A 15,000-nucleotide genomic window follows, 5' to 3' on the forward strand; every position below is an offset into this window, starting at 1 on the left:
TGAGAAATTCTTGAATTGTGTGCATGTGTGCATGTACATGTTTATGTTATGTGTGTGTGTGTGTGTGTGTGTGTGTGTGTGTGTGTGTGTGTGTGTGTGTGTGTGTGCATGCGTGCTTGTGTGTGTGCCTGCGTATGTGCCTGTGCATGCATGCGTACATATGTCTACTGTGTGAGTATGTGTCATATCATATGTATGATTACTGTGAATGTATGTGTGTGTGTGTGTGTATCTGTTTGTGCACATGTGTGCACATGAAATGGGTTAACATGACCCCTGGAGGCAAACATACGGAAAAAAATGGTCATCCTAGGCCCTACAGTTCTCAAGATATTCACAGAGAACTGTGTCTGCCCTACCCTCCTTTCGGGGGGTCCAGTCCAGCGGGGGGGTCTACAGATCAAAACGAAAAACGACGGTTCCATGCTATCCATGTGGGGTTACATGCCCACCAAGTTGTGTGTACCCCGGTCTTTCAGTGTCCCGGGAATCCTTGTTGGTGTATGTCACTAAATTTACACATAAATTATTTTATTGTAAGGCCCCCCATGAACGAAAGTACACAAAACTTGGCATGCATTCGGAGGGTGTCATAATGATCCTACACTTTTAATTTCGTGCAGTTTTGACCTTGTCAGCCAGAGATATTGTGATGAAAACACCTATTTTTTTGCTTTTTAATTTTTAACTAGGTGGCGCTATACATGAAATAAGTGGTAATGGGATGGGTTGACATGCCCCCTTAAGACCAACATACATAAAAAAGGTGGACCTCCTAGGCCCTACGGTTCTCGAGATATTCACAGAAAACTGTCTCCGGCCACTTACAGTACAGGCCAGTTGGTGTATAGTAACATAAATTAATTTATTGTGTGGCCCCCCATGAACGGAATTCCACAAAACTTGGCGTGCATACAGAGGGTGTCATAATGATCCTACACTTCCAATTTCGTGCAGTTTTGACTATGTTAGGTCACAGATACCTGCGATTACAACACCTCATTTTTACTTTTTTGTGTTTAACTAGGTGGCGCTATACATGAAATGAGTGGTTATGGAATGGGTTGACATGGCCCCTTGAGATCAACATACAAAAAAAAAAATGGTCCTCCTAAACCCTACGGTTTTCGAGATATTCACAGAAAACTGTGTCTGCCCTACCCTCCTTTCGGGGGTCCAGTCCAGCGGGGGGGCTACAGATCAAAACGAAAAACGATAGTTCCATGCTATCCATGTGGGGTTACATGCCCACCAAGTTTCGCTGCGCGGCGGTCATAATAAACAGACAGACAGATTTAAGAAAATAAAAAGTTACTGTGCACAGATAAATGGATATGTTTCCAAAAAATAGGGCTGCGCTGGCAGGAACATTGGAAACACTCATCTAAAATCCATGCAGTCAAAACGAGACGTTCACTGATGATAAATTTAACACGCCCCTGAGAGGAAGAATAACTGATGTCCTCATGACAAGATGCACAAACAGTTCACTACTGCGTAAGAACCCTTTGGGGACCTTTCAAATCCTTCTTTGGTGACTTTCGATCTTTCTATGCTTCTCCACCCACTGGGCAGCAGGCAGACATATGGACTGGAATTAATCCTCAGACACTCGGAGCTGAATCTACTACCTTCATGTAGTGGGGGGGTTAGAGTTGGCACGGGGGCAGACATCGCCAGACAGATACCGTCATCAGAACCCTGAAAGAAGTCTGGAGACCAATATGCGAGTCTGAGAAGTTTCTGGAAGTAACTTCAGCCATGTCTTGGTGGTGTGACCTTGTCACATAGCGCTGAATAGATGTGATGGTAGTTATGTAAAGATAACAATGGCCGTTTAGTGTGACTGTCTGTCTGAATCTGCTAGTTTCTGAAGAATTACTGCAGACAGAGCTGGTGTGGAGCTAAGAGAAGTAGGGAGGAGAGGAGACAACCATCGACCAACGCAAGGGATGAAAGCACAGGGCTGCTCCATACTGGCAAATCAAAGCTGCACGTCACAGAGAGTGGAGGAGGAAGGAACGAAATGAAGGTGTCATTTAAGGTAAGATGAGAGGGAAAAAAAACTTTCTCCTGCTAGTTGAAAGAGTAAGGAAGGGAGAGAGGCAGAGACAGGGGAGAGAAAGATAAAGAGAATGACAGAGATAAATAGAGGGAGACCAAGTGAGGGAGGGAGAGAGAGAGAGAGAGAGAGAGCGAGAGAGAGAGAGAGAGAGAGAGATAAACTCACAGCAGATGTCACCAAATGTGTGGGTATGAGTCGCGGTGAGCAGAGGAGTCCTGCTGAAGGGTTATGGGGGGCTGCATTGTGTGGGGAAATTGGGATCGGCAGGGTGGCCCCGGCTATGCTGATGAGTCAGCCAGCGAGCAGACAGGTGGGCAGTTGGGCAGACCCAGCTCCCCTCTTATCCCCCCCTCTCTCCCTCACCTCGGCACCCGCGGGGCAATTTTCTCCAGTGAGACACATACACACATACACACACACAGATCGACACACACAGAGACGCACATACTCTCCCTCACTCTCTTTCTCTCTCTCTTGCTCTCTCTCTCTCTCTCTCTCTCTCTCTCCTCTCTCTCTCTCTCTCTCTCTCTCTCTCTCTCTCACATCACACACACACACACACACATACACTCAAACCACATTTTGTCAGGTCTTCAGCACTGCCTATTGACTCAAGAGATACAAGTTACTCGGCCCCCAAATCTCCCCCTCAGGCAATTCAGAGTGGAGAAAAAAAACAACCTTAAACCCCTGATGACTTTCATTCTACCTCACTTATCTAAAGAGGGATTTGGAAGCAGCGGGAATTTAGTGCAGCTTTTCCAAAATCGTCCGGCTCCGAGGCTCCCGAGCTAGAAAGGATAGCAATTCCTCCAATGAGGGGGGGGGGGGGGGGGGGGGGGGGAGGGACTAGCGAACACATGGCTAACAGAATAAGAAATGCGAGCAAATTGCTACATTTCTTCTCTCTCTCTCTCTCTCTCGTCTCTCTCTCTCTCAGATGTTTTATTCATAGCAGTTTCCACTCAAAAATGCAAAAAGAGGTGGCAACACATTAGCTCGCTAATGCTAAAGGTAGCTAACATGGCAAATCACAACAAATTAGCGCCATTAAGGATTTGTCCTCATTGGGCGCAGTAAACATTTAGCCGAGGAATGATGATTTAGGGCCCAGTCGACGGGAGGCTGAGAATGGAGGGAAGAAAATAACCTGCATGCCAGTCTGTCTCGTTTAGCCTAAATAGAAGGTGGATAAATGCACAAGGACAGGTTTTTTTCTGAGCCACTGCACACACAAATCTGTTTACTCTTCGCAGTCGGGAAAAATGCAATTGAATTTTCCCTTGCCAACAAGAAAGCCATTTAATTAATTTATTTGGTTATTTTTGGGGGGTATGTGTATGTGTGTGTGTGTGAATTGATGTGTGTATGGATGTGAGAGTATTTCTAGTGTGTTTGTGTGTGTGTGTGTGTGTGTGTGTGTGTGTGTGTGTGTGTGTGTGTAATGGAGAAAGCTTTCAGAAACCAGGTTGACGAGCAGGGAGAGAGAGAAAGCATATCCCACCCCCCTGTCTTTGCGCAGAGTTTCTATTTCACGAAGGGCCGGTGTAATATTTCAGGGTTAGGGAAGGCTGGCTACGAGGAGGATTACTGTGACAGTTTTACTAGCCCCGTCACACCAGGCCACAAAGCATAAATAGGAAACAAACAATCTGACTTTATATGATCACATAGTGATGGACATAAAGACAAGACCTCCACTTGCACTGGCACACGGACAGGCTGGATGCCATAATTCTCCTGTGTGTACTCAAAATACACACACACACACACACCACAAAATACACAGGCATAAACACACACACACATGCACGCATACACACACAAACACACATGCACAAAACACACACACACATGCACGCATACACACCACAAACACGACATGCACAAACACACACACACATGCACGCATACACACACAAACACACATGCACAAACACACACACATGCATCGCATACACACACAAACACACATGCACAAACACAACACACATGCACGCATACACACACAAACACACATGCACAAACACACACACACATGCACGCATACACACACAAACACATGCACAAACACACACACATGCACGCATACACACAAACACGCATGCACACACACACACACACACACACACACACACACACACACTACTAAAACTACATGCAGACAGAAACAGACACACAGCTATTCACCCACCTCCTGTCGAATGGGATGTCTCCGTGTAGCGTGTGTGTGCCGGTCTTGCCCAGGAGGAAGTGGACGCGCTGGAAGAAGGTTCTGGGGGGCGGAGGGCCGAGGGGGGGTCTGGCCCTGCTGCAGGAGAGAGCCCCGGGATCGGGGGAGCCCTGGCACAAAGGACTCGCACTGCACACCATCGCCTCACAGGCAGTCAGGGTCCACACAGTCCAGCAGGCCGTCTGAGAGAGAGAGAGAGAGAGAGAGAGAGAGAGAGAGAGAGAGAGAGAGAGAGAGAGAGAGAGAGAGATAGAGAGAGAGAGAGAGAGAGAGAGAGAGAGAGAGAGAGAGAGAGACACACATACACACAGACACACACACACACACAAAAACATGAAATTGGTATCATGTGGTTGGTACCACACACAAACATATACTTTGCACATGTATACATATGCAAATATATGTATGGACCGTGTAAACCTGGAAGACAACAGCACACTATAATATGATTCCCTCTCCATGTCAGAGACCAAATAGTAATAGTGATATCCGATTCCATTCACCCGGCTTCGCTGATAACAGTGACATCTGACACATCATTGCTGAAACGGGGAAACAATATAGGCAAAAAATAAAGAAATCAAAATAAATGGATATAATAATTCCTTCTCCACAGATGTCTTCCGTTTCAGTTACCCTCGTTTTTGTTTCTGTGCATATATGCTCCGTTCCATATATATGCATAGCCTACAACACAAATGACATTTCCAACAGGATGTTTGACTGCCTGACCAGATTGAAATTGCAAATAATATCTTGCAGTGCAGGCTCAATTTTCTCAATAGATAGATTTATTTGCACCTAAAACGCCTTCATAGAGGTGTCCTGAATGGCTTTACTGTAGTGTAAATGGCAGGTTATTTCCAGTAATATTTTCATAAATGCGGTCTTTGTTTTCCCATCATGTGGTTTTGATGGGAGGGTGAGTGCAGCAGTGTTTGAGTGTGACTGAAATAAAGAGGTGAAGGCGAGGATGCTCTGCTGAAAAATTGCGGACTACTTCAACTTGTCTAAAAACTTCTGTCTAATTCTTCATTTCCTCATACATTTGTTTTTTTAAGCAATTTACAGCCATCAGGGCTTTTGTTTGGTTACGTTTGATGGTTTGTTCATCAGTCAGTGGAACCAAGGTTGTTATCTAGAGGTAAATGCCCTCTGTTAGAAAGCTACGGACTACTTCAACTTGTTTAAGCACGGACCCATGTTGTCTAAAAAAAAGCTGCCCCTTGTTTCATCTCCACATACATTTTTTTTTTATCAATTCCACAGCCACTCCGCAGTAAGACTGATGGTTTTGTTCATCAGTCGATGTAACCAAGGTTGTTACATAGAGGTAAACACCCCTCTAATTTGAGCTAAATATATTGCCTTTGTGATTTCTCCCAGTAGGATGTACACACATTATGATCGACACAGACTCTACAGTGGCGGCACATTTTTCCTCAAGCGCTTTTGCCGTGGTGTAACATATGGAGGACAAATCTGTGTGCAAACAGAAAGCGGCGTCTGGTCTCTCCGCATCCTTGAGTACACTGGGCATGTATGAATGGGATCACTGGGGCAGCTCCTAACCCCATCAAGACAACTGCCGCTTTATCATCACTGCCATCAACCATTAGCTCATGCTACAAGGGCCCTGGAGGCTGCAATAAGCTCAATTCATCCTGCCAGCACACATTTTTGCTCTTGTTGCTTGAAAGGATGAATGAATGAAAGAGTGTTTTTTTGTCTCCACTAGTCTGGAGGTGAGAGGACTCAGTGTTGTTCTTGTGTGTGAAGTGGGAGAATATGTTTTTCCCGGTGCCTCGGGACATGCAGCGGAGACAGAGAGAGAATGTGTGTGTGTGTGTGTGTGAGAGAGAGAGATAGAGAGAGAGAGACTTGAGACAGAAATGGCTTCCTGGCTCAGTCAGTCGCTCTCTGTCTCAGCGCTCTGACTGTCATCTGCCTTTTTCACAGTGCGCTCCACTAATGATGCCCTCACCAGAATATATCTTCTAGTTTAATGAGCGCTGGGTCCAGTGCTGATTAACCCCCCCCCACACACACACACATTCTCACTCACTCACTCCCTCTCAACACCCTTTAGAATTTCACAGACAAGTAATTGCTTCTACAACAATTAATCATCTTTTTTGAAGCTTTTCCATGAAGCATCTGGAGCAGCTTCAAAGGTACCCATCATCCAATGGTGGGGTTCTGAACGCCGCCTAGCTGCTGATGTTGAGGCTCCGCTAATGATCTTTAAGATGTGCACCAAGTCTCTGTGAGGGTAACTGGTATAACGAGCGAGCCCTATTAGCTTCACCGGGGCCCGAGGAAACAGGACCTTCCTCCAGCTACCTTTCAACAACCACAAAATTAAAAAAAAAAAGAAGAAGAAGAAGCAAGAAAACAACAAAGTGGGCAATTAACACAGAGAGGGGAGAAAAAAAAGGCCATTACAGGTAGGATTTGTTTGTGGGTAGGCTAGTAGACACGCATTAACGTGAGGAAACGACCAGGGGAAAATTGAGGAGGCGGGCGGCGGGGAAAAAAATCGAGTGGGAGGAGCGGGGGAGTGGAGTGGAGGCAGCGAGCGCCACTTTGTGACAAAATATTTCTTTTTTTGTAGGGCCGGGAGGGAAGGGTTGATGAGAGAGGGTGATTAAGGAGCTGGAGTTTTTTTTTTTTTTGGGCTTGGGTCTGGCGTTCGCACCAGGCAGCTGCTCATGGGTGTTTTAAGTAAACTGAAGAAGAGGGAAGAACACAAGGGAGGGAGGGAGGGAGGGATGAAGAAAGAAACAGATGGAGAGAGCACCAGAGAGAAAGAACAACACATTACTAGAGACTGTGTGTGTGTGTGTGTGGAGGTCTGTGTGTGTAAGAGAGAAGGAGAGAGAGACAGATGGAGAGAGCACCAGAGATAAATAACACACATTACAGAAGAGGTGTGTGTGTGTGTGTGTTTGTGTGTGTGTGTGTGTGTGTCTCCGTGTGTGTGTTTGTTTGTATTTGTGCATGTGTGTGTGTGTATGTGCGTGTGTATGTGCTGTGTGTCAGAGAATGAGAAAGAGGGAGGAGAGAAAGAAAGTACACACAAGGGAAGTGAGCGTGTACATGATGAAAAAGAAACAAGGCCCCAGAGGAGGAGAGAGAGAAAAAAGAAAGAAAGACAGAAAGAAATGGAGGGAGGGAAAAAAAGGGGAAAAGAAAGTGGGGTTTTAACTACACTGGCTCACGGCCATGCCGGAGGATGATACAGATGACAAGGCGTATGATTAGGTGGAGTTTTAACACAGCCCCCCTGTTTAAAAGGCACTGAGCAACACCACAGCGCTCTCATTATTTCACAGGGAGTTCAAAAAGTGTCCACACAAAGAGGAGGAAGGGGAAAAAAACAGGACTTTAAAGGTTAAAAAGAAAGAAAAAAAAAAACTTTTTACCGTCAGGTTCTTGCAACAGCAGCAGTAGCCCGCTCTGGGCTGCAGCGAAGAGGAAGGGAGAGGAAGAGAGAAAAATAGCCCACGCTGCCAGCGTTCTGAACGCAGGCTGAGCACACGCTCTGGCGACTCTCCTCCTCTCCTCTACCCTCTTCTCCTCTCCTCTCCTCTCCTCTACCCCCTCTCATTTCCTCCTCTCCTCGCAGACAAGGATTCAGACTGCGCATCAACTAATTATTTCTGAGTGCAACACCTTGACCTGCCATCGCACACCACAAGACAGCGAGATAGAGAGAGCGAGAGAGAGAGAGAGAGAGAGAGAGAGAGAGAGAGAGAGAGAGAGAGGAGAGAGAGAGAGAGAGCTCTCCTTGGATGTGATATGTAAAAACAAACCTACAATTGAAATGAGAGCGCGAGGTGGCAGCTCACCGGGCTGTCGAGAACAATTAGATTGGTTTCCATCAAGCTCCTCTTGGCTATCTGTTCCACTGTCACATTTGTTTTCATTTGTACCAAGGATGATAACCATCTCAGTCTCTCTCTCTCTCTCTCTTTTCTCTGTCTCCCCTCTCTCTCTCCCTCTCTCTCTATGCAAAATGAACAGGAGAGACGATGTAACAGGTGTGGAGGGCGGTGTTTGTGTTGTTGGGTGAGGGTTGTCCTTCGGAAGTGTTTTCTCTCAGGCAGAGTGAGGAAAACATCATTTGCTGTCAATAGACAGATGTTGGTATCCTCTCCCAGAATTATATCAAGTTATTCCCGTTCCTCCAGTGTTATGGAATTATGTATGATTTTGTTAACGGTATTGATGTATTGGTCTGTTTGGGGCAGATACCCACGTGTTAGGGGTTAGTGTGCTATTAGTTTCAAGACCAACTGACTTATTGGACTGGATTTGGGGCTGAGCTCTTGGGACTGAAGTCATTTAAAATGTAAGAATTGTGGGGGCTTAACTTTTGGTGAATCCAGAATTTCCGACACCTCTTTTGAACAATCAATTGTGGAAATCGGCCAAATTCTGTCTTCATTTGGATGTGTAGAAAATTTCGGCAGGGTTTCAGACGGGTCTTTGTCCCATCTAGTGTAGTCTTACATTACGTACTGAGTGGACAACATATTTTACTTCCATAAAGTGCAACTGGTAGGATGATGGTGTCAAATATTTTGGACCAGATTTGGACTTCATACCCCCCCCCCCCCCTCTCTCTTGCTCACTCCACTTGCTTGCTCACCCCGTCTGTCTAGGTTTGGGAGTGTGAAATGCATTAACCTACATTGGAAAGATTAAAACCTATCACCGAGCAGACAGGAGCTGGTGGACACGTCTGGTGTGTGGTGTATGGTGTGTGTGTGTGTGTGTGTGTGTGTGTGTGTGTGTGTGTGTGTGTGTGTGTGTGTGTGTGTGTGTGTGTGTGTGTGTGTGTGTGTGTGTGTGTGTGTGTGGTGTGTGCGTGTGTGTGCATGTGTGTGTGCGTGTGTGTGTGTATCTGTGAGTGTGTGGTGGCTGTGGCAGTGAGGGAACTGTTGTATACAGTACAGTATGTGTGGCATGTGTGTGTGGCATGAGTGAGTGAGTGTGTGTGAGTGTGTGTGTGTGTGCGTGTGTGTGTGTGTGTGTGTGTGTGTGTGTGTGTATGTGTGTGTGCGTGTGTGTGTGTGTGTGCAGTGGCCGTTGCAGTGAGGGAGAGAGTGAGGCGGTGAGGGGCAGGAGCTGGTGGATATGAGGACCAGCGCGCTGTCCTCCGCCTCTCCTCTGGGACATCGGCACTTAATAGGGGACAGGAGGCAGCGCATGGCCAGCCAGCTTTTTATACCAGCCACTCCACCTGGCACTCATCACACAGAGACAGCAGAAAGGAGAGAGAGAGGGATAGAGAGAGAGAGAGAGAGAGAGAGTGGAGATATGCAGTGAGCTAGAGATAGAGAGTGAAAATGTGATATAAGGATAGAAAGGTAGAGGCAGCGTGAAGACATTGAATGAAAAAATTGAGAGAATGAGGCAGAGAAAAAGAAAAGGTGAGAGAGAGAGAGAGAGAGAGAGAGAGAGAGAGAGAGAGAGAGAGAGAGAGAGAGAGAGGAGAGAGAGAGAGAGAGAGAGAGAAGGCTTTTGCAAATGGGTTTGTAAATTCTGCTGCCAAAATTCCACCAGTCCTCAATGTCATTTAGCTGCAAAATTGGCAGATTAAATTGGGGCCAAGGACAGTGTGAAAGATAATGAAGAAGTACCTGGAGAGAGAGAGAGAGAGAGAGAGAGAGAGAGAGAGAGAGAAGGAAAAAGAGAAAGGGATATGAGAGGAAGTGAAAGAGTGGGGTGACAGAGTAAGGGGAAAGAGAAAAAGAGACTGAAAGAGAGAGATGTTTGTCTTTGTGTGTTTGTGTTTGTTCATGTCTGCTTGTGTGTGTGTCTGTGTCTGTGTCTTGTGTGTGTATATCTTACCACATGTTTGATATTCTATGTGAAAATGGTGAAGTACTGATTGTGTTATGTTTCTGTGCGTGTCTTTGATGTGTTGTTGTTTTTCATTATGACAGTGAAGAGTTTGTTTCATCAACGGACACTTTCACTCATCTTGCCAATACACCGCATAAATCGAACTGAACTGAACTGAACTGAACTGAACGGAATAGGATCAAATTGACTTGACAGACAGGTGTGCCTTACCTCCATCGTTGTCCATGTTGTCGTCGCACTCCCTCTCCGTGATGATGTTACAGCCCGGGCCACTCCAGCCAGTCTGGCACACGCAGTGCCAACCACTCTGCTCGAGGGTACAGCGCCCGTTCCCATTACACAGCCCCGGGCATCCGTCTGGGGTAAAAAGGGGGGGGGTAGGGGTGTGGGGGGTGGTGTGGGTGGTAAATATCCTGATGTCTGGATAACTATTCATTCCACTCATTGATGTATCTTATACAGTGTACTCCATTAACCGATAGTATGGGGATACTGTCAAATCAATTATTATGGTATGGTGTGGTAATGCCAATACAGCTTCATTTCTAATTTGAACTTCTGAATTTGAGAAAGCACATGCACACACACACACACACAGAAAGAGCGAGAGGGGGGGGGGGGGGTATGAGGGAGAAGCAAGTGATGAGGGAGAAGCATTATGCATAATGAATGAAGAGAGAGAAAGAGAGAGAGAGAGAGAGAGAGAGAGAGAGAGAGAGAGAGAGAGAGAGATTTAGATGGAAGGGGATAGAGAGAGAAAGGAGAAAGTGAGACTAAGAAAAATAACAAGCGGCAAGGAAGTGAATAATTTGATGGAGGGGACAAAACAGAAAAAAAAGAGATAGAGGGACAGAAAGAAAGAGAAGAACAGACCAGAGAGAGATGCGACAGAGGGCTGGAGGGAGTGAGATGAGTCCGAGATGAAACCTTTCCCATGTCTTTGCTACATCTCTATCAGCTGGGCCTCCTCCACCCAACAAAACTCCATGAGCGCTGGCTCCCTTCACACAGGCCCTCTGGGACACACACTCAACCACTAGACAAGATCACAAATCTCACCACACACTCAGCGCTCGCTGAGGACAACACAGTGTCCAGAAACACTACCAGCTGTCCAAGAGAGTGTGCATGTGTGTGTGAGTGTGTGTATGTGTGTGTGTGTGTGTGTGTGTGTGTGTGTGTGTGTGTGTGTGTGTGTGTGTGTGTGTGTGTGTGTGTGTGTGTGTGTATGCGTGTGTATATATGTGTGTGTGTGTGTGTGTGTGTGTGTGTGTGTGTGTGTGAGTCTTATGTGTGCGCATTAAGAGCAGTCATGATGTCTGTTCACGCATGTCTCTGTCTGTTGTTGGGGGTCTGTGTGTGTGTGTGTGTGTGTGTGTGTGTGTGTGTGTGTGTGTATGCGTGTGTATGTGTGTGTGTGTGTGTGTGTGTGTGTGTGTGTGTGTGTGTGTGCGTAATTGAGTCTTATGTGTGAGCATTAAGAGCAGTCATGATGTCTGTTCACGCATGTCTCTGTCTGTTGGGGGTCTGTGTGTGTGTGTGTGTGTCTATGAGTGTTTTTATGAGAGTGTGTGTCTATGAGTGTTTTTATGCGCATGTGTACTGTATGTGTGTATGTGTCTGAGTGTCTCTGTGTGTGTGAGAGTGTGTTAGTGTGCGTATGTGTGTGTGTGTGTGCTGGGGCTTTATTGATCAGCTTCATCACAGCATGGTTTCCTGGTTCTACCACCGACGCGGGAGATTTGCCCCCCTCGGCGTCTCTCTCCTCTCCTAAAGCCTGCAGCCTGGCAAGACAAGTCTGGAGTCTGGCGCAGAGGCCTTTTATTCTGCCAGCGGACAAATCCATACGAGCCGATCCGTTTTGGAGAGCAGGCAGAGAGGTGAAAGCCATGCTCAGATGTTCATTTTAAACGTCCTCTGTAATGATTCCTAAAGGTTGGCTTGCCTGGCCGCGTTTGCTGTGTTGAGCAATTCGATAAATCTTTTTTTTGAAATGGTCCACTAGGAGAGGTTACTGTAAGGTAGCAGTAATTCTTTAAGTTCCACTCATTTTGTTGAACTGGCAGACAATTAATGGCTTTAAACGTAAACAAGGATTTGTGCGTTAAGAGGCTGTGCAAATATTGTGAGTCGAGTTTGGCTTCACATTCTACAACACTATCGAATTCCAAACAGAAACCAAAGCTCGCAGACTATACCATGTACTTATGCTGTTTGATGTCAAACATCATTTGAAACACTTTTTTTAGATTAAATTAACTGTATTTGATTTAAACATCTAATGGTTTGTTTTCTCGCCCTAGCCATTATGGTTAGAGGGTGGTGATGAAGTGAAAGCTTAGTAAATTCCAAGTAATGTCAAGGCACAGCGTGCGTGTTACACCCCACCTTTATGTCTCTTAAGGGTGAACAAAAACCCACCACTGACCCCAAATCCTAATAAATAACAATAACACCTTTTAAAATGTACCCAACCAGTGGGATTTATTACATCAAGATAAACCATAACAAAACAAAATCCAAATCAGAAGACGAGACAAAATCCCAGGCTCAAAGGTAGCAAGACAGCCAGCAGTCCCCACACCAAAAGCCTTCCCTCAGGAACTGGATCCTGGAGCCTTTAACTCCCAATCAATCACCAAGCCAGGTGCTGCCAATCAAGGTCGTTGCACGCAAAGCACAGCTTTCAGAGAACAACACTTACTTGCTCATTGCTTGTCAAAGAAATTTAGGTCCAGAAGAGTCTATCTATGAAACTGATCTACCCAAGCAAAGGCTAGAGAATAGAGTGTGCAGTCAGTAATTGAGTTGCAGGCCATGACAATCGGCTGTGTTGTGGTGAAGTGATATATGATGGCCTGTTACACGATTGATCACAGCAGAAGCAACAGAGAGTCATTTCATATTTCAGCTCCTTTCACCACCGGTTCCAACACAGGCAAGAAACAGACACACATACACACAAAAAAACAATACACACAGTGCTGACACAATACAAAGATAAATAAATAAATGCACCACAGGCACAACTCAGACACAACACAGACGTGAAACAGACACAACACAGACGTGAAACAGACACAACACGGACATGAAACAGACACAACACAGACGTGAAACAGACACAACACAGACGTGAAACAGACAACACAGACATGAAACAGACACAACACAGATGTGAAACAGACAACACAGACGTGAAACAGACAATACAGACGTGAAACAGACAACACAGACGTGAAACAGACAATACAGACGTGAAACAGACAATACAGACGTGAAACAGACACAACAGAGAAACAACACAGATGTGCAACACACTATAAAGGCTGGATCTGCACTCACCCTTCACGACGTCGTCAAAGTCATGGGCTGCATGGAGAAACAGAGAGAACAAATGGAGAGAGTCAGAATGAGGCTATGAGTCTCAGAGTCAGAATGAGGCTATGGGTCTCAGAGTCAGAATGAGGCTATGGGTCTGAGGGTAAGAATGAGGCTATGGGTCTGAGAGTCAGAATGAGGCTATGGGTCTGAGAGTAAGAATGAGGCTACAGTATGGGTCTGAGAGTCAGAATGAGGCTATGGGTCTGAGTCAGAATGAGGCTATGGGTCTGAGTCAGAATGAGGCTATGGGTCTGAGTCAGAATGAGGCTATGGGTCTGAGAGTCAGAATGAGGCTATGGGTCTGAGTCAGAATGAGGCTATGGGTCTGAGAGTCAGAATGAGGCTATGGGTCTGAGAGTCAGAATGAGGCTATGGGTCTGAGTCAGAATGAGGCTATGGGTCTGAGAGTCAGAATGAGGCTATGGGTCTGAGTCAGAATGAGGCTATGGGTCTGAGAGTACAGTAAGAATGAGCCTATGGGTTTGAGAGTCAGAATGAGGCTATGGGTCTGAGGTGGACAATGTGCGCATCACAGCAGAATCCACAATGGTGGCTTAAACGGAAGAATGGACGGACAGAAGAACGCACAGAGAGAGGTGGGAGTGTGAACTGTGCAATTAGTGGAACCTGTCTGGATGATGTGATGCAGCTAAACCTGCAATTTGCCAGTTAAAATGGAGCACTGTGTGTGTGTGTATGTGTGTGTGTGTGTGTGTGTGTGTGTGTGTGTGTGTGTGTGTGTGTGTGTGTGAGAGTAAAAGTGTATGAGTAAGGAGGAGGAGGAGAAAGATTTCAACTTTTTTTGTAAATATGGGGACTTAATAGCTTCTCCAATGATAGAGACAGCCTGTGCTCCCTTTTTAACAGTTGACCGATTTATTTATATATTTTTGCATAGCTATTGCTATATATTTAAAAATTCATCTTGACACTTCTGCCAGGCACATGTTTTATTATATGTCAGCGTGTCAGGCTAGAAATAGATTGGAAGAGATGGCTTGACAAGTAAATATCACAGCTTAAACAAAATCAAATTAGCTGTGAAAAGCTCTAAATGGAATTGGGGCGTTTGTGTGTGTCTGGGAGGGTGTGTACAATGTACTGCGCATATATATATATATATATTTTAAACGTGTGTGTGTGTGTGTGTGTGTGTGTGTGTGAGAGAGAGAACATAAACACCTGGACAGAAAAAAAGACCTTTTAAAAGTGTGACAATATAATGAAACATGAAACACTGCATGGTATGTGTTACTGCTCAAACTGTTTTAGTTTTTACCGCCCACATGCTCAGGGTCTGTGAACCCAGCTAATGTTTGGAAAACACATTGGCTCCAACCCAAAATCATTACAGAATAAATTAGACAGGCCATTAACGGTAATAAACAGGATCTAACTTTTAGCTGGCTTGTTACTGAGTGCTCAGCAGAGCTATAGTTTG

The 15,000-nt window shown here is 45.6% G+C and overlaps 1 protein-coding gene across 1 annotated transcript in view; it reads right to left on the minus strand.

Moving 5' to 3' along the window:
* Positions 1–15,000, minus strand: part of LOC121694939 (teneurin-1-like) — a 206,212-nt gene that overhangs the window by 73,502 nt on the left and 117,710 nt on the right. Inside the window, 4 exon segments of the mRNA XM_042075340.1 lie at positions 4,260–4,447; positions 4,449–4,480; positions 10,386–10,532; positions 13,521–13,547. Coding sequence (XP_041931274.1) covers positions 4,260–4,447; positions 4,449–4,480; positions 10,386–10,532; positions 13,521–13,547 — 394 coding nt within the window.

The sequence above is a fragment of the Alosa sapidissima genome, chromosome 20 (genome assembly GCF_018492685.1).
Source record: "Alosa sapidissima isolate fAloSap1 chromosome 20, fAloSap1.pri, whole genome shotgun sequence".
NCBI classification, from domain to species: Eukaryota; Metazoa; Chordata; class Actinopteri; order Clupeiformes; family Clupeidae; genus Alosa; species Alosa sapidissima.